The sequence below is a fragment of the Phaenicophaeus curvirostris genome, chromosome 2 (genome assembly GCF_032191515.1).
Source record: "Phaenicophaeus curvirostris isolate KB17595 chromosome 2, BPBGC_Pcur_1.0, whole genome shotgun sequence".
Lineage (NCBI taxonomy): Eukaryota > Metazoa > Chordata > Aves > Cuculiformes > Cuculidae > Phaenicophaeus > Phaenicophaeus curvirostris.
This window is the reverse complement of record NC_091393.1, coordinates 36,562,955-36,583,334: the sequence shown is the minus strand read 5'-3', so window position 1 is coordinate 36,583,334 and position 20,380 is coordinate 36,562,955. Positions and strand designations below refer to the sequence as shown.

At 37.1% G+C, this 20,380-nt stretch overlaps 1 protein-coding gene across 2 annotated transcripts in view; it reads left to right on the top strand.

Moving 5' to 3' along the window:
* The window catches only part of CDK19 (cyclin dependent kinase 19), a 125,191-nt gene that overhangs the window by 40,319 nt on the left and 64,492 nt on the right, over window positions 1-20,380 (top strand). Inside the window, exons 1-3 of one of the 2 annotated variants that reach the window (XM_069851715.1) lie at window positions 7,583-7,691; window positions 9,417-9,429; window positions 19,748-19,888. In XM_069851715.1, the coding sequence (XP_069707816.1) occupies window positions 7,672-7,691; window positions 9,417-9,429; window positions 19,748-19,888 (174 nt within the window). In that variant the 5' untranslated portion in view covers window positions 7,583-7,671. Of the gene's footprint in view, window positions 1-7,580; window positions 7,692-9,416; window positions 9,430-19,747; window positions 19,889-20,380 lie in introns of those variants that run through there. The other variant, XM_069851714.1, reaches the window with a different exon arrangement.

The window sequence follows — 20,380 nt, the reverse complement described above, 5'->3', positions numbered from 1 at the left end:
TTAAATGTAATACTTACGCAAGTCTTTAGCCAAGCTTTTGTTTCAGAATAAGAATGTTGTTTGGCAATGCCAGACCATTTTCAGCTCCTGAAATGAAAATATTTATAGAATAAATATTTATAGAATAAATATTTTATTAATCCTTGTCATTGGAGGATAATGGGGCAGGTTTTTGTCGTCTTCCTGTCCTGATGTTTGACAGTTTACTGACTGGATTCTTTTCAGCGTATTTTACTACTTTATTTTTTTTAAATGTATTTTTAATCTTTCTCTTGTGGGAGTTTGGAGCCCTCACAGTTTGAGGGCTCTGTGCTTTAGAGAGATGGAAGTGTGAGGAAAGGAGAAGGTTGTCCAAGAACAGGGCTTGACCAGATCACTATAAAAGAATATATCCTCTCTGAAGCAGTGCTTAAGCTGCCACTTATACTTTTAGCTGCCTTCTTTATTTCTTTGGACAGTTTCAGGGTTTTTTTGTGTGTGTGTGTCCCCGTATTCATCGTTTTGTGAGACCTCTTTTACATGTGCCTACCACAGATAACTTGCAGCCAGAAGGCTGATAAATGAACCAATAATACCTGCTCAGATTGAAGCTGTTACTAGGTAAAGACTTTTTTTTTTTTTTTAAAAAAAAAAAATCAGTTACGCAGTAACTCTAGGTGTAATTTTTCCATTTAGAAAAGGGAATCCAAGCTGGAAAATCTCAAACTCAAGAATCAATTGGGTCACTCAACAAAGCTGAATTTAGAGTAGTTTGTGTAGTTTGCGGAGTTCCCTTCTTTTTCTTGTGTATCATAGTTAACAAAGAACTGTTCTTACAAGTCTAATAAAATTAATAGCTGCCTGTTTGGTTTGGGGTTTGTTTGTTGGTTCTTTATTCTTATTTTTAGAGGCCCGTATATACCTCCCTAAGGGAAAAGCTCCAGCATGAGCTCAGTATGGTAATAGGCATCAGAGGATCTGTGTGGAAAGGATAATGTTAGTAACATGCAGGAGAGGATCTAGTCTTGATTAATAACCTCTAAATAAGCTGAAATATTTAAAGAGTTTCTGAAGGAGTAAAATGATGATCTTTACATTCCTTTGAAAACCCCAGCTTCAATTTAAAACCAACTTTAGTGACCCTAAAGGCTTTGAATATATTCATCACAGAAGAAGGCGTCTTTTAAAATTCTGCAGCATGCAATTGCTTTTAAGAGCAATCAGGCTTGCGCTTTGGTCTTTCCTGTGACTTCTTGTGATCTACATCTCTGCCAGTTAAAGGTTTTGGCAATAACCTTGAAAGTGGTTAAATGCATTACAAGTGCATTTTCATCAAAGAAACTACCTAAATTGTTCCAGATCAGTAACTATGTAGATCAAAAGACTGATGTAAACTGCGTGAAAGATAGGGACACTTCTTAGGGTGAGATGGCCTTAGAATAAATTTCTGAAGATGATTATAGTTTTTGTCTTTGCTGACAGAGAAGTACATGTTCAATGCAAGATTTACTAGTGTGAGTAGCGAGAGCAGTGTTCTCCCGTTTTCTGTAATTTTGCTTAGGATTACTTTGCAGAGAGACAATTGGGTCTGTCCTCCCTTTGATTTTGTAGGTGGTAGCTAGAAAGCATTATTCATCCTGTGGTGAAAAAGTGTTTCTGTGTGAGAGTTATTTCTTTGATTAATATACTGTCTGATTTTCTGAGTGTGATAAAAGCCTTTATAATTGATCATGTTGTTTATGTTCTAAACAGTGTAACTCTCCTCCTGTCTCACAGAGGGTGCTGTTTTCTTTGGGGGGAAGTGGGGAAAGCAGAACTTTCTATACCTCAAAAGAGCAATAGGTTTCTAGTTGCTAGTCTACTTTACACAAAATTTAGTTTGCATTATATGGCGATAGACAATTTGTAGGCTGTTTAAAGAGTTTCAGTCAAATTGCTGTAGGAGCTGGCTGTTAATCAGTACGTTATCTTGTTTATCTGCTGGAGATGATCAATAAAATATCACCATACCCACCTTTCATCAAAGCTCCTATGAAAGTACATGCTGCCTAGACATTGTATCACTGAATCTAGTGCCTGACTATTTTATCATATTAATCAAGTAATTTTTTTTCCAGTGATGATCAAACTGCAGATGCGATACCGTTTTCCCTGCTATTGAAAAGCTGTTCTTGAACCTTCCTGTTCACAAGATGCTATCTTGCAGGGCAAATTTATCTGTTACCAGTTGTATCTGTTTGTTCTTGCACCATCATTGCCACTTAGCGCAATTATGTCTTTCATCTTTGGTGCTCTTGCCTTTGTATTTTAGTGTATATCAATCTTCCTTTCAGTATTTTATTTGTTACAATAATTGAGCGAGGTTTTTCTTTGCTGTTGAGGGACAGATTGTTTGCTCCTTTGATCACCCTTTGGCTCATTCAAGGTGAGTTCATCTGTTTGTGTGTGTGGAAAGGGGAGGTGTTTGTGCACAGGTAAAGAAAACGGCATGTACCATTTAAAAATATATTACAGAAGCCTTTTCTGTACTGATATCAATGCAAACCTTTCTCTCCTGTAAATACCTCAACTAGTATCAGATTCACTCTTTCAATTTCCTTTGTTGTTTCGTAGTAATCCAGTTCTACCTTTTTGTCACTTGCACCTTACGGTTTCTCAGTCTGTAATAGATATTCTTAGTTAGTTTCTAAGTGCATGAATTCAGATTTTTGTGCCATTAACAGAAATGGGATGATATGATCTGTTGTTTATTCAGTAACAGGATAAATGGTTGTAAAAGATGATCTATTATCCCACTCCTTTTCTTCATTGAGAATGCCTCCTTTACTTGATCAGATAATTTCATTACCACTCATGATTTTGATGTTAAGATGGGTTGTTTTAGTAATCACAATATCTGTTCTTCAGTAACTCTCCGAAGAGTTAATATATAGAACTACTTTACCTTGAAATATTTTCTGTTGGCCATTGCCTTTTTAGGTAGTTTCTTCCTCAAACTTCTTCCAATTGTCATCTTTCCCATTTGACAGTGTACCTAATGCTCTTATAAAGTTGAAATTTGAGCACAGGTCTTAAACCTGTGTAAAGAAAATTGGTTATCAGAGAAGAAAATCAGAGTAGCTTTTTTAAAACACATTTTTCATGTTCATTGTTTCATAATGTTTCGTTGCATGCTTTATATAAACAGGCTTGTAAGTGCCTTGTCTCCTTTCCATGTTCCCTTTCTAAATGTATGTGCTCTGTTTGTTGATTGTATGATGCCGCCTCTAAATTCTGCTTGTATCTGACTTGTGCTAATTTTCACTTCTTAAAAATGTGAGGCATTTCCATTATGTGTGCGGTTGATTTTTTTTTTTATCAGTATCTTATCTGTCATTGAAAACTGAGGTGAAATATTTTAGATCTTTATGTAAACAATATATAATATATATAAAAATTATATAATTATGTAATTACTTATATATTAAAGTATACATGCAAATATATTTAAACTTTATTTAAACTATATGATATATGACATTTACTTTTTATTCTCATGCTTGGGCACTCTCTTATGCTCCTTCTGTGGCTAGGCAAACTTTTCTATTTATTTTGACTTTCAGTGCAAAGTCTAATTCAGCTTGACTGATGACACTTTAAATTTCCAGCACTTCATGCTTCTATTTCCAATTCAGTTGCCAGCTTAAGTTTTTGTCAGGCATCAGAGACTTTCCCATCATGACCTCCACCCCTCCCCTACTGTAAGAGGCATTTGCTTGTGTGGGAAATGCTCAGTGTCCATCGTGAAAGAGCTTACTGTAGCTAAATCTTAGATCAATACTTGTCTTTGAAACAATTGTCTTAAATTTGCTGTCTCTTGATTTCCATAGCTGTCTAATTCTGCCTGATAGTCCTTTCTGATCACATCTTTCCAGTGCTGTTTGAATGACTTTCCTCATATCTGCTCTTTTTGTACGTGTGAGTAACATCATTTTGATCCCTGTGGTCACCCCCTCTTCTGCTGTAGTCCATCTATAGGTAAGATTATTTGTAGGCATAAATCTGACCAACACTTCTGTTGGTGGCTCATACTTGTCACTTGTACTTCCAGCTGTAGTTTCTAATCTCATCTAGTTGGCCTGTAGCATCGTTGCAAACCCAGTGTAACTAGAACAGAGCTCCTGTTCTTGGCTCTAGAGCCAGTGCTTCTTTGGTCTGGCTCCCACTGCTGAAGCACGGGCTGCTGTGGCTCTGGTAGTCTTGGTGGCCAGAATGCAACAAACCCTTTAAAATTGTTCTGGTCTGGATGTGTGCCACTTCTTTCCACTGGAAGCTTTTATTTTATTACACATGAAATGTCTTACAACTTCTTGTTACATTAAGGCTGTGGCTCAGTAGAAGAGGAAGGTATGCAAGTCTGCTATTTGCAAAAACTACAAAAGCACTTCCAAAATTACTATCCATGGTAATTGTGAAGCGGTTACTTAAGACAGATAAATGAGAATAACACAAAAATTGAATTGTCTTCCTCCTTGATTAACAGATTTGTTTATCTGTTGGGAGTACAGAATATGTAACACAAATGCTAATTTAAATATTCTTACTAAAAACTTATCAGGATTTTCTATGACACACCTTTTAGTTGGAAAAAGATAATTTGCCAAGTTTCCAGTCTAGGTTTTTTTATATTGGTTAGTGTCTAATGCAACTACAGAATCGGTTTAAGTCAAGGAATCAAGTCCTTAAGTGTAGAATCATAGAATGGTTTCGATTGGAAAAAAGATCACCTAGTTTCAACCCCATTCTCCTAGACCAGGTTGCTCAAAGCCTCATCCAATGTGGCCTTGAACACCTCCATGGCTGGGGCATCTGTGACTTTGGGGGGCAACCTGTTCAGTGCCTCACCGCCCTCACTTTAAAAAATGTCTTTCTAATATCTAATGTATATCTCCCTTCTTTCAGCTTTATATCTGTATAAATTGTGACTATCTTCATAAATATAACTATTAGATAAGATGTGTTGTGGTAAGCATGCGTGTCTTGGAACTGTTTTGCTTTTTAACTGCTCCTCTTTAGAGAAATAAATATATTGTGATTTATAAGGCTGCCTTAGCCCCTGTGGTTAAGGTGTTGGAAACATCTTGGCATCTTCTAGACTGCAACTTTCAAAGGAACCTTATTGCTTTTAACATGTTAATTTACAATATAGTTTAGAAAAATTGCTAGGTTTTCAGAGCAGAGCAGGTGTGAGAAGTAGGTGGGTAGGGAGTGCCTCTGGGTAAATAGACTGTGAGAGTTTGGTGGGAGTTCTTGCTGTCTATGGCTGCAACTATGAGCATCCAGTAGCTGAAAGATACAGCATCAGAGCTTTTTTGCAGGCACTGTTTGGCCTTGGAACGCTCTGTTCTTCAGCATCAGGTCAGATATGTTCTCTGTCAAAAACTCAAACCATGTAGTAGAAAACTAACATAATGATTTCTTCCTTATGTTTTCAAGTTTTTTTACAAAAATCAGTGTTTAAGATTCTACCAGTGACAGTTTGATGCATCATGAGAAAAATGCTAGGTTTGGATAAGGATGCTTGTTCTGTCATCAAAGTTGAATCAAAAGAGGAGCACAATACATTAGAAATGTTTTACTCACTGTAAACGTGTCTGTCATTGTTTTGGGTAACACATTTACCGCTTAAACATGGAAGTATCCTTTTTCATGACTTGCGTGAGGAGAGGTTTCAGTTTTCATTTGTTAGTCTTCTGATCCATGGTGACCACTGCCACATAGTTTCTCTATTCGAACTGGTGTGAGCAGTGGCAGGATGTACACATTCCTTTCTCATTTTCATATAGCACTTTTCAGTTAGTGCACAACATTTTGGGCATTTTTTCTCTTCTTATGTTCTACATAATATTTCATTGAACTTTGTTATTATGTGCTAGCATTTGCTATGGAGCTATCTTCTCTTTGGCTGTTTCTTACAGCAAAGTTTTACTTATTTTGCGAGAATACTTTATTTCATCTTTTAAAGAAAAAAAGAAACAAAATTCATTTCAGTTATTTTATATTGCTGTTGCTACCAACAGTGTCTTTTAGAAAAATCTAATAGCAATTGAAAAAAACAATGTGCCTACTATAATGTTGTTATTCTCCCCCTAGATTAACAGTTATCCTAAAATGAAAACAACTCCTTATTAAAAAAAAAAGAAAATAAAAAAGGCAGAGCATTGCATCAAATCCCTACTGGAAAACAGTTTTTAATATTGCTGAAGACAAGATGCACAGCAACGTCTCTTGATGCATGTGAAAACCAGACAATTTTAATATCTAGGGTTTTGTTAGCTTATAATTCCTGAAGTTTTTTCTATTTTTTAAGTGACAAAATGGTTTTTGCCATATTTTTAAGTGATATCTGGTCATGACTATTGATCAGTTCGTTAGGGAGGAATTTCTTTTTTTTGCAGCTAGAAATGCTTGGTGTTACAGGGAGAGAGAGACGAAAAGTAAACATTGCCTGCATGGCAGAAACAGCTTTTAAATAATTTTTTAGAAGATTTCTGGACTTGACAGATAGCTCTATAGCTAAAAGGTAATATAATTAAAATTAATCATTATCTTAATGTCCTTATTTCCCTTCCCCCTAAAATAAACATCTTGAGTCTTTTTCTGTAAGGTGAAAAAAGGGAAGATTCATTTCTCTCAAATCTGCCTTGAAACCTACTCCATTTACTATTTTGCCATTATAAATTGAATCTTGACGATTTATATACTGGAGTTGCCGATGCAAGCAATTTTCCTGTAAAACAGAAGAGATGAATCATTCTTGTGACTACAGTGTGGAGGGGGGGAAAAAGCCAATTCCTTGGAAATAATATTTTTGGGAGTATTGCTTCCCAGCTCCTCCTGAGGACTGATTTAATCTAGCAGAAGGGGGACTTCAGCAGTGGTGCTTGCTTTAATGTGCTGTCTAATTAGTTACAAGACCTATTTTTTTCAGGGCAAGCCGTAAGTAAGCTTGGGTTTTTCTCTGGATTACAGGACAATGGTTGAAATAACCATTCATATGGGTTTTGGTAAACTTCTCTGAAAACACCCATATGTTCTGAGAACAGCAGCTCCATGGACTTCCAGGAAAGCGAGGCAAGGATCCAATACTAAAGAGAATTATTGTTAATACAGTAATTATGTGGTGATCAAGAACTGTGTTGTCCACACAGAGAGCTTAGTCAGCTGCACAGGCTTCATTCTGGCACCCTTAAATCCCAGTGTTCACCTTTGATAAGAGAACAGTTGCGTTTGTGTGTAATCACATCCTTCAAGATAGAAGCTGAGGCTGAGTGCACTGAGTAGGTAGGATGGACAGCTGTGTGCTGAGTGTAGAACAGAGGGAAAGGTAGCTAGTGGTAGTCAGCTGTGCTTGCAGAGCAGTAACCATACCAGGGAGGCTGTGCAAATACTGATTTGACATTTCGAAGATAATGGGCTGAAGCAGAGGCATCTTTTCTTCTAAGGCCCGTTTTAGGATTACTTGTTTGCTGTTTGTGCTAAGACCTGTTTTTGTTTTTTTTTTGTTGTTTGCTTTTCTTAACAAGCACAGAAATAACAAGAGCTTCTCTGTTTCTTTGCAGCTTTTACGAGAGTTGAAGCACCCCAATGTGATTGCATTGCAGAAGGTTTTCCTTTCGCACAGTGACAGAAAGGTTTGGCTGCTCTTTGATTATGCTGAACATGATTTGTGGGTAAGCACGGATTTTCCTGAGTGTTTGACGTAGTCTAATACGAGCTTGTTCAAACTGAAGCGTGTGGTATAACTTCATGTAGTGCAGAGATGCATAAATATCTTGCTCTGTATTAAGGGTCTAACTGATATTGTGTTATTTATATAACTTAAAACCTGCAAAAGGCGACGTAGAATTTCCTAAAGTCAGATTTCATTTTGAAGCTAAAAGAATTTTCCTACCAGCTAAAATAGAATTTGCAAATCTTTTCTGTAGTTTCTTTCCTGCAGTTTTACACACACACACACACACAGAGAAAAGGGGAAAAAAAGACAGGGACTGCTTTACTGAGTCATCTCACTGGGGTGTAGTGGAACTGACCAACTTCCATCTAAGTCTAAACTGTAAATTTGTGGCAGTATGAGTGGAAAGAAAATAATAAGAAAAGTAAGCACTGCTAATTTGGCCTACTGGCGGACTATCACTACATGGAAATGGAGTAGAGAGTTAGATGTCTGGTTTTAAGTTTCCAGTAAAATATGTTATGATTTGATTTAATTTGTTGTAGAGGTGGTCACCTATGACATCATGGGTTGAAGTCAGATGCCAGTATTCAAGCTCTACACCTCTTGATTAGATGTGAGTTGCTTGGACCTAGACTTCTGTTTAAACCTGAAAGATTTCAAACACTTACTAAGAGCAATCAATGTGTTTATAATTCCTTTAAAAATACTGGCAAGTGATAATATTAATTCCAATATTACTTTTTAAGGCTTCAGTAATATACAATTTGCTATTACTAATGTTGGTGACAAATTGCTCATTTATTTTGTACTTAGCTCTTAAGAGCTGATGATACGTACTCGTAAATGACCAAAATTGTAATCTGGAAGGAAAGTAAACTTAGACCATGCAAAAAGATAATTCTAGCTCAGAATGAGTGAAGTCATGATATTTCATTCCCCTTCATATGCTTGAAAATAATGAATTTGATTTCTCTTACGGGGTAGCAGCTTTGTATTTTAGAAGTTTTCTTCCTCAGAGTACAGTGTACACCGAGAGTTCGTCTATTTCTTATGACTGATGACAATGATGAAAAGTGTTTTAGCTGCTGCCTTCCTAATGGACAGAATTTATTTGTGCATCAGTTGAGTTTACTCATATTATAACTACAATAAACATATTATATGGCTCTATCAAATGGCATGTTTAAAAACACCTGTTTTCTAACGTTTTCCATTTGAGTTTATTTTAGGCTTGTTTTTTACACTACATGGTGATCTTTGACGTGATATAACAGTTCTAGATAAAGAATCACTGCAGTCTGATGTTGTTATCACTTCTCACGTCTAGCTGGGTGTTGGTCCATGATCACAATGAAGTTAATTATTTTCTAATATTAGAGACTGAAATGTTTTTTACCCCAGTTATTTCATGTGAACTGGTCTCCCACTTCCTAACTTTTACTGTTACTGTTTTTTTTTTTTTCCTATGGGACATGCTACACAAATCATTTTCCCTTTTCTGTATAATTGCCCGTGTTTCCTTGCTTCTTAAGCCTTTGCCAGGAATTCTTTCCTTCTTTGCATAGTTAGCCATATTCAAGGCACTCTTGGTTCTGGCTTAACCTTCTCATTTCCTTTACTGTCAGCACTTCCCAAGCTTCACTCTTAATTCCCCTTTTGTCTCTTTTGCTCACTCCCAACTTTGTGTCTTTTTCCACGCTGCCTCCTACACATGGAACAGCCTCCCAATTAACGTACGTAATGATCCTTCACTATCCTCCTGCAAAAACTCCTGAAAATCCACTTATTTTGTAACACATTTCAGTAATAACAACCACTTGTCATTCTGTCTGTGTTGTGTTGTGCTTTGCATTTCCTATGCTTTACAGCTTGTGCCCTTTCAGCTCTTTGGGGTAGAAATCATAGTAGGGGACTGGCACATTTTGTTATTGCTTAGCACCGTGTGCTCCCCCAGCACTACATAAAACCAAAATAAGTCTGTTCATTGTGAGTATCAGTTCAGAAGGACTCGAGTTTTGGAATTGTAGATGTGCTGTCACTAGAGAGATGTAGATTCACAGAGACCATCAGTTTCAAATGTGGGTAGCTCAGACCTACTCCCTAAAATTTGTCTGTGTGTCTGTAAGTCCTTCTGTTCAAAACTGCCCAGCTTTAGTAACTCCTCTTGGCCTCACTGAGAAGCTCATCGCTTGCGAACGTCAGATTAATTAAAATCATTACGTTTTTCAGCTTTGGTACTAGAAAGAGTTGGCAAGAGATGAATGAACTATATTAGATAGTATCTTATTCTGGTAATATTGTAATACTGAAAAAAAATTGTCCCATTCTAATGAGGAAAAGTGATGGTGCCAGTTAAACTAATTAAAAAGTTCTTTCATGGTGAGCAAGAACTTTTTATTTCACTTTGCATTTAGTTCCCAAGGATCAGACTGCTCAAATCTGAAATTTGAGTATAAGTAGTGGCATACTTTATAATGTGTTATAGCATCTGCTGATAACATTACCAAGGGACGAAGAAAGCTGTGCTAATTTGAACTACTTTTGTCAGGTGTTGGTGAGGACTTATTATCTTGTCCTTGCTTACAAACATACTCACTGTTTAACTAAGCCTATCAAAGATTTTTCCTTCACCTCTCGTGTTGCATTATATAAAACAATGCAAAGCCATTCATGAGATTACAGTGAAGAATGTCTAAGAATATAGGAATTCTTCTAATTGATAACTCTTGTTTGCTTTAACTATCAAAATTCTTAGTGCAGTCCATTCATTATTTCCTTATGATTTTTCTTGGCTATTAGTCTCTGTCAGCTGATAAAGTTCTTAGGCTGTTGGATGGTACCACATGTTAATTTATAGTGTATTGTCTGCAGGGTTGTCAGCACTTACATATGCTCATGCTGTGAAGTAAATACGGGATTCCTTACCTTGTATGACAGTGTAAAAGGACCATCTGAAGCAAGGTTAAAATTATGTTTGTCAACACATGCCAATTATTATCTTGTACGTTATCAGCCACGTACTTTCTTAATTTTTGGTAACTCACTTCAGTCTCACGCCTTTATATACCAATTACGTGAAACTTTCAGCTTCAAATGTTCATAGCCACAGAACTAACCATCTCCTATTCCTTCTCTTGTGAGGGACATTTCTTTTTTCAATGTCTACTCATAAGGTCTTGGATGCTTCTAATCCAAACTTTATCCAGTTTTTCTGTCTTGATTAATTTATGTTGAGATTAAAAAAATGTTTTTCAGTTAACACTTAGGTGTGAGTTAATCTTAAATCCACGAGTGGAATTGATGCTATTTTTAAGTTAACTTTTCCGGCACACATTTGGGGCTTCGTAGTCCTACAAACTACGCATGGATGATATATGTATTTTTCTGCTGCGTTTGTTGTTGCCCTTTAAAAAAAAAAGAAAAAAAGGTTATTTAAAATGCATTATTTTTTTCTGTTTTATCACTAACTCATTTTTTTGTTGAAGGTTCATGTAGGTTCTTATTTTACCTTAATCTTAAGTTGGATACTCCTGTGCAGAACTTCCTGTGTAAAGCTCATGCACTTCGTCATTATTCAAATTTATACTAAATACATGATCATTACTTAACTGGACTTTTCTTAAAGTTTGATACAAATGAGATCTGCTCTGGAGGTGAATTCTTTGTTGTCAATGTAGTTACTTTTAGCCATGTGGAGAGGTTGTAGTACTTAGAGCTTTGTTTTTGTTCTCAGCTAGTCTCATATACTTCTACAGCATTTGCTTTTTAGTATTGGAAGTTTTTTCTATAGCACACGTTTTTTGCTTAAGTAGTGCACATAAGCAGTCTTTAATTCTATAGTCTCTAGCAAAATATGATTTTTAAAATCTAAGCAATGTTTTTGTAACTTTGTTCTGGATGGAGAGGATGTCTGCTTTTCTAGCTGTGGTACAGTTAATTCTCAGACTCGTTTAAAATATGTAACTTGAAAACTTTAAGATCACCTATTCTGGAAATCTATGTTGTAACTTGAAGCTTTCATTTTTTTTAATCTCATTCTGAAAAAGTGACATTTTTATCACAGTAAAATGTGCTGAGTGTGTTTTATAGCCTTAAAAAATGTTGGTTCTTAATAACTGATTAAATTATTAAATATGATTAGGTAATGTTGGATGTGATAATACATTCACTATCTAAGACCAGTTAAACTGTGATTTGGGTGAATGTTTCTCATTTATGATTAGGCTGTAGTGAGCGCTAACAACTGACTGCTTAGCAGCAATTACCACTGAGAAGCTTGGAGTAAAATTAATCTTGGAACTTTCTTTTATGATAATAGCAATATATGGACAGACTGGCTTTGTATTACATGTAAGAGTTATGTATATATATTCTGATTTTTTTAAAATGTAGGATAGAGATTATAAGCATAGTTGTGTGTACATAAAATATTCAAGTAAGGGAAAAAAGCCTACATGTGAGTTTCAAGCCACTAGCTGACTCTCTTGGTATATGCATAAATATACTTAATTTCAGCTAACATTTTGAATAATGGTTTTTATGCTAAATGAAATTGTGAGAGTGCAATAAACTTGCACACTTGTTTAATCACATAAATGTTTTCTAATAGGTCTGAGTTTTAAAGTTGTCTTGAAAACTGGTGCACTCAGTTGTAATTTTTCCACTAGGATTCAGTTTAGCTTTTAGTTGTAAGGATAATTCAGATACTAGTTAATTGCAAGCATATCTGTGAACATGAGAATACCTTTCAGTATATGAGGATTTGTTTTCTCTTGTAATTTTCTATAGTTATGTATGTTTTTGTTTTAATTCAGTCCCGCTCCATGAGGTGATTCATTCTTTCCTGTTGTGTACGTGTTTACCAAAACAGGATTCTGCTCCCTGGCAGAGATATTCAAACATAAGATTTATTGGGCAGAAGGGAATGGGCTGGTATTGGTTTTGATTGCTTTAAAGTTACAATTTTTATCATCACCCATTGTTATGGAAAGTCTTTGCGGCATGATTTATTGCTTCCAAATATAGCAGAAAAAGGGTCTTTTTGACGTTAAAGTTACAACTGAATTTCTTGCAGAGAGCAGCGCAGTTCCTTGTTCATCACTGCTCTGAGGATGTGCTTGTCACGGAACATGCTTTTTTCCCAAATTGGAGGGATTTGAGGGTAGTTGGTGGGTTAATTTCCTGTACAATGAATCATGAGAATTGGAGGAGTCAACAGGTAGGAAAAGATGTCAAAGACAGAGGCAAGGGTGCAAATGCATTAAGTATGTGAAGAGTTAATGTGAACAGAGTGGCATTTCAGATTTATACTGAAAGGGTTTCTGAATTCTGGTGGGTTTTTTTATCATCTTATTTTGATATATTTACGTCTGAAACATCTATAAGGCCTAGAAAGACCCCAGCAAAACCTAGGAAAATTATATTAACTCTCTGTCTGCTCTGTGCCTCAAAGCTTAGTAATTTAAAGCAAATTGGCATTAGCTTCTTTCACTGTTACTTAAAATGTCGACCACTTGTCACTTGGAAATAGATTTTTCATTAGGCACTTCACTTAATGATGTTCTAAAGAAGATACTTGATGGTGGCAGTGTACAGGCATCATTAGAAGGAGGCTGTTGAGGCGTAGTTTCTCCCCCCCTCCTCATTTTAAGGACTGTTATGTGTTGATTGCTCTAATGCTCCCCAAACTGGAAACTTAAATGATTGCTGTAGAAATACTTTTACCCACTTTTCTGTTATTTCACTTGTGATATACCCTTAACAAAAACTTTTTATTGTCTAAAACTTTGATGTCTGAAATGAGTCCTAAGTGTAGACGGGGTAGCTGGGTCAGTTTTGCTTCCTGTTTTTGTAAATAGTGCAAACAGTTCTTGTTTAGTTTTTATGCCACCTTTGTATTTTGATTTGTTCTTCCATAGCCTTTTCAGTGCTTTACATTTACACTCAACAATTTTTCTCACCTTTGTTTGGGTATTGATTGCTGAAGAGAGAAGATGGAAATAATTTTATGTTTAAAATGAAACTCGAAGCCCTATAATCTGCATCTTCTTCTTGACCTTGGCACAGATTTCGTGTGTATTGAAGCTTCCATCTCTGTAGTATTAAAATGTTATTTTTTTACTGGCACATTGATGTAATCCTGTTGTATTCCAAAGGTCGAATTAGGGATTTCATAGAAAGAAGAGGTTTTACTCAAGTGTGGGAGCAAACTATTTACTTCAGCAGAGAGAGCCATCTGTGTTGACTTGATTGCATTTCAGTTTGATAGAGATGCATGTAATTTTGAAACAAGCATTGCCTTAAGCAGTAGAACTCAATAAGTCAGATTTTCTAGGGAGTTGTCTTGAGGTCAATGTTTCATCTCATGTCTGTTAAGGTGGAAGCTCACACTGTAACTTCATTCAGTCAGACATGTGTGAAATCTCTCCTCTAGCTGGTTTCTTACTTCCATGTCAACTTTCCGGGTCTGACTTGTTTGTTTTAACCTCTGTCATATTGAACAGCAATTCTCAGAATGGGGAATGGGATGACACAAACACAGAGGGACTGTGTTTGCATCAGCTTGACCTCCTTGGAAGCAGGCTAAAATTAGGATATTTTTCTATGCTCATTTAACTGCTGGGTACATACTAGAGGTTTACATGGAACAAATGATATTAGTTTGGTCTATACTGGCATGCACTGTTTACTTCACTTGTGGTGGAGAACTTAGAAAATGTACATAGTTCCTCAGCAGTCAATTTTCAAACCAATTTCAACACGTTAGGTAACACAGGAGGCAGGCTAACTACTAGATCGTATGCTGTTTCATGATTTACCACTGTATTTTTTTGAATGCTCTGCTCTGTTTCACTTCTTTATTTATTATCGTTTTTATGGTCTTGGCTTTGCTAAAGCTAAAGTGGTCTTGCTGAAATAAGCCATTTCATCCGTTTCCCCCTCATTTTTGTTATGTATTTTGAAGTGGAAAATTGGGAATATACAGGTAGTAAATAAATCCAATAGTTCTAGAGGTTGCAAAAGGCAAATTATAGCAAGCCTCTGGAGGCGTAATTACTATTCTAGAATGTTGATTTATACTTTAATGTTGGTCAGTGAAGTATTAATTTCATTTAGAATATGGACTTAAATACACTGACAGAAAGCTGATGCCTTGTTTAAATCTAAAACAAAATATGTAAAAGCAATAGAATTTTTTTTATATTATGTTTATTTTCAAAAGGAAATGCCTAATTGGCCTCGCAGTGCTTTTCAGAATCCAGTCAGTGGCAGCATGTCTTTAAGATGTGGGAATCTGAAATTACAGTTGCACAGAAGGGGAGGGAGACGTGGCTACTTTTGCTGAATAGATTTGCCTGGAGTTTCATTTACCTCCTATGACAAGCATTCTTTTGTTTTGAAGCATCTTGGGTAGATCAGAAAGAGAGCTTGCTTCTACAGGGTTCTAATGAACTAGTTAAAATGAAATTATGGCTGGATTATGTTGGGTTTCTGTGACACACAACTGATAATTATGCACACTGACAATTAAGGGTTACCTAAATTTGTGCTGTGGCTGGGTGTTTTCCAGTAGTGGATGGATGGTCTCTCATAATAAGGGTATTTAGTTAGTTTTAGAAAGTGACAGTGAAAAAAGATGAGAACACTGAAGCTGTTTGGTCCTGGTCATAGTCTTGCTATAAACATTCCTTGATGACTTGACTGGATTCTGCAAATCCTCATGCTTTGTTGTTAATGGTTATCAATTAAGGGTAAGATTCATCAATGCACTTGAGCATACCTGAAAACTAGAAGCTGCAGTGTCCAAGAGTACCCGGTTACAAGAGAGAGCTGCAGAATGTCCTTTGTACTTGACAGGACTGAGTCTGTACTCCCAGCTAGTGGGACAATACTGATGCTGTGTTATTCTGCAGAAAGATTTATTGAATTGGAGAAAGAATGAGTGTGGTTTTGAATCCCAGTGGTCTGGGGACTGGGAAATGGAAGTCACCATTCCTCTAAGCCCTGTGAATTACCCATATCTGTGTTAGGTCTAAGATCATGGCTGTTACATGCTGACATTGAGGCTGCACTTAAAGGCTATTCAGGATCTCAGAAGCTAGTAGAGCACATCTCATTCCCTCGCATAATGCAGTAATGTATAAAGGACATCCTAGTCTGTGCTGACATCTGCACCCATTTCTACACCTGAGGTCTTAGATTTAAACTATTAAATCTTAAATGTTTTGTCACGGAAAGAGTACATCTCCTTGCCGTAGCTGAAAGTCAGCATTGTTGCTCGAGTTAAAAAAATTCCTGTAGCATACTTGTGCCGGTGTGGCATTTGCTTTGGAGCTTGCTGTATACCTGATCTACCCAATCTCTGAAACTTTTGTCAAGTTATGATGACTCGTTTATTTCTGTTTTGATGCTCGTATTTATTTTAATTTGAGGAATATTTTCCCCAAATAGTGGTAGAACCATATAATTATACTTCTTAAAATATGAAGAAATAAGAGAAGACTTGGTCTTGCTGCCTCTAGTAGATGACATTGTTTGGCAACAGCATCTATTTGCCCTTCTGTTCCTTAGGTGGACACTGCCATTAAAATTGCTGTTTAGTGTTGTTTGTGTGTGTTAGTCTTTCTTCATGTGGCTAGTTGCATACAAGAAGTGGGGTGACCTACATCTTACAGTGCTCTGAAGGGTAGGAATGTAGGACTTCGGATTCATTCCAATGGCATGGGGCAAATTCAGCTTTTCAGTTCCCTGTACTATTTGGCCCAGCAGTATGTTTTTAGTTTAATTTTTGTGCAGTTCTCTAAACTGATGTGGTGAAGTTTGCGACTTGATAAATGTAAAATCATGCAGAGAAATTTGGCAACAATAATTTTTCTTTGCTTTTGCAGGAAATGGAATTTTATGTAATGGTGACAGTGCTTGCTTAGAGCAAAGCTATCAGTTTTAGTTCCCTTCTGCAATTCAAGAACTCCTTCAAGAAAGGAGTGACTTTTTTAGCATCTCTGACTGGGACAAATCAACTTCAGAGCAAGAGGATTTAGGATGTGCTATTTCAAAGGCAGATAAAAGCAAGCTCTGCTGTCTTCCACAGTGTGAGCCAGCTTTGCTAAGTGTGGTGGTGAGCCTCAGCTGCTAAGTCTGGCTGGGTAAGTTAGCTGAGTGTTGGGCTGATTTAGTTGTGCTAGATCTGTTTTAGAGGTAACTTGCATATATAAAGCTCAGTCTCAGGGCAGATAATCTGCCTCAGAAGTTCACCTACGTGTTCCTGCGGAACAAGAGGAGAGGGATGCTGCTGCTTGGAGTTGCCACAGGAAAGCTTCCCCTCCTACACTTGCTGTAAGCTTTGTTTTGCCAATCTGCTGGATGGCCCTGGCATACTAGTAGCTCCTTGATTAATAAATAGTATATTGTTCCTGAACAGATTCTTCTGTTGCTTTATGCATCTACTCAATCGTTTAGTTTCTCACAGGACAAAACCTGTGGCAGGGATCCAATCCATTGGAAGGAACTTGGGAGCCATAGGGGAGGGCAGGGGCAGAAACCAGAGGGCAGCAGCCTGGTGCCATCATACTCCTTTCCTCGGGAGGTACCAGAGAGGCTATGGTAGGGCTAGAGGCAGCGCGCTCCTCCTCAATGCATCTGTCGTTTGTTGTGCTCCATTCTGACCCATGAGCACCTATTTCAGTTTCATTGTCTATATGCCATAATTATAAGAAATAATGTTTTGAGTGGTTATTAGTAAGTTTTTAAATGGGTCACTTCTAGTGACTGCTTACACCTTGAAAAAGGGCTGAGTTGGGTTTCTGAGTCTGTGTGTTATGACCTTTGCTCCTGTATTTTTTTTCATACTGTGTATTTAATGAAGATATTGATTCCATAGAATCATAGAATCATGAGGTTGCAAAAGACCTTAGAGATCATCAACACCAGCAATACCTGTCCCCTACTAAATCATATACCCAAGCACCTCATCTTTTAAACACCTTCCTGTGATGGTGATTCAGCCACCTCCCTGGGCAGCATCTACCACTGCCCAAAGACCCTTTCTGTAAAGAAATTTTTCCTAATGTCCACTCTAAACTTCCCCTGATAAAGTTTGATGCCATTCCATCTTGTCATATCGCTTGGGAGAAGAGCCCGGCACCCTCCTGTCTGAGACCTCCTTTCAAGTAGTTGTACAGAGCAATGAGGTCTCCCCTCAGTCTTCTCTTCTCCAGGCTAAACAACCCCAGCTCCCTCACCGCTCCTCGTAAGGTGGGGGGACTTGAGGGATTATGGTATCATTACTGCTTTATAAATCATATTGTAATTACACAGGAAGGTTATTATCTGGTACTGGAAGGTGGGGACTTCTGCGTCAAGTTTTGGCACAGAATCTTGTGAGATGACAAGATAAAACTTTTCTAGGGAAATGATCCTATGAGGTGCTCTGTTATAGTTTTCGGAATGATTGCACAATTAAAGGATCAGGCATTAAAAGCTTGGTCTGTTTACTATTCCTTATTCTTGTATTAAAAATTGATTTTCCTGTGGATTTCTTCTATACTGCTTTTTAATATCCATCCATCACTGTTGTATGTGTAGTAGTGAAGGCTCAGTGGGAGCGTTGCTGTTGGTAAGGAGTGTGCAGGCTCTTTTTCTGATTAATTTGGGTTTGTTTTATTGTTTTTTATTTCTCTTTAAACAAGTGTTGTCTATGCCTTTGCTAAGTACAGTTTGACAGTAGCTAAAGTACTAGTGACAGCCAGAGGTAGCATTTACTGTGAAGAAACATTAACCTGTTACCAATTTCATTGGGAACAGTAGGGGCAAACTTGGTAGGGGTGGCGGGAAAAGGAGCAGAGGTCTGATGAAAGCACAGCCATTGGCTACCTCTTTAATATGGGAAGGGGAGGATGTTCTTGAACTAGACAAATCCTCTTTAAAGAATTGGGTAATTGGTAGTCTTGTCACTCTACAGATTAACATTTTGAATTGCTTTCAGTAAAAATGCAAACTGCCTTTATTATTTGTCTTTCAAAAAGCACGTAATTGAGAACTGTTTTATTATTTGAGATGCTTCTTTGAATCGTTTTCCAAAAAAAGAGGATTTTTTGATCTGAATGAATGGATTTAATTGTTTGCTGAATGGTGATATATTAAGATTGGCTTTGTCCTTTGCCTAGCCCCACCTTGTCTGAGAACTGAAAAGGTAGAATGGCCTCATCCCACTTTTGTATGGGATAGCAAAACCAGGTGTAATCCATCATCTCCACATTGTTTTTACAGTAAATATTAATTAGTTTATGAATATTTCCTGATTTCTCAGCAATCTTTTCATGATCTTTTTCTCATTCCTTCAAGTGACTATTGCTGGGGTCCCTTTCTGCATTCCATGATTTCAAATGGCATTTGTGCCCTAGTGGGCTGGTTGACTTCTGTAGTCCAAGAGCCACTAGCCTGTCATCATCAATTAAGTATGCAGCCAAAATTTGGAAGCAAGAATATAACTATTTTTAGATGTTTGAACATGATTGCACCCTAATGTTGTGATGCAGGGTTTTTCTGAGTCATGTGTCCCCCCCTTAAACATTTATTTAGATACTTATTTAATCTCTCTACTGGGATTCTCATTTAGGGGGGGAACATTAAAGTAGTTGCAAACACTCTGTCCTGAGTATTTTTGGAGAGGAGAGGGGAAGGTGTGAAAGCACAGAGCGCAGATCTCTGTCCGGTAGATACTGGCTGGATGCTGGTTTGGAAGGTTCTGCTCTAGCAGCTGAGGATAAGAGGATCCCAAATCGGGAGGGAGGAGAATGTCCTTTTATTGGAGGTAAGTAGCCAGTCTTCAGATATTAACAAAAGACAGCTGTTTTTTAAGCCACTCAGAAAATAAAAACAATTTAAGAAAATTGTGAGCACATCATTATTACTTTTATTCGCAAACTTCAACAGACTTTGTATTTCATTCCATTATTTAGTGTTAATAGTGCAAAAAAACCAAACAACAACATTACAAACCCATTTCTACTTATCTAACATGCTTCATGTTTCTACTTGTTTTATTTTTAGCATATTATCAAGTTTCACCGTGCCTCAAAAGCAAATAAAAAGCCCATGCAGTTGCCAAGATCTATGGTTAAATCACTACTCTACCAGATCCTTGATGGAATCCATTACCTCCACGCAAACTGGGTGCTTCACAGAGATCTGGTAAGTGTTGCATATATTACCTGGTTACGAAAGTTTCACGTGCATCTTGTTGGGTAGGAGAAGAAAAGACCCTATTAGTAATCTTGCATATCGATCCGTACAGCTCTTCCTGTTATTGTTGCAGGAGACCAGTGGAACCTTTAAGCATGAAAACAAACTATGTTTTCACATTGTTTTTATCTGAGTCATCTGAGCTCAGACAATGTTGCTGGATCTGGTAAAAGGATTGCAGATATCAATATCCGAAAGCAGTGCATGAGCCAGCTGATACGTCTTCTAAGCTTGTGCATGACTGTGAAAAGACATTTAAGTAGTAAAGTGATTGATGCTCTTGTACATTGTTTGGCTTACATGCAAGTCGCCATAAAAGATAGTGAAAAAGTAATTTTTTCATGGAGTATTTCTTTTCCATGTGGGATTTTTTCAGACCGTGGGAAGAGAACTATGAAAGGGTTGTCGTCCTGAAATTTCTCATGACCTGAAGTGGCTCTT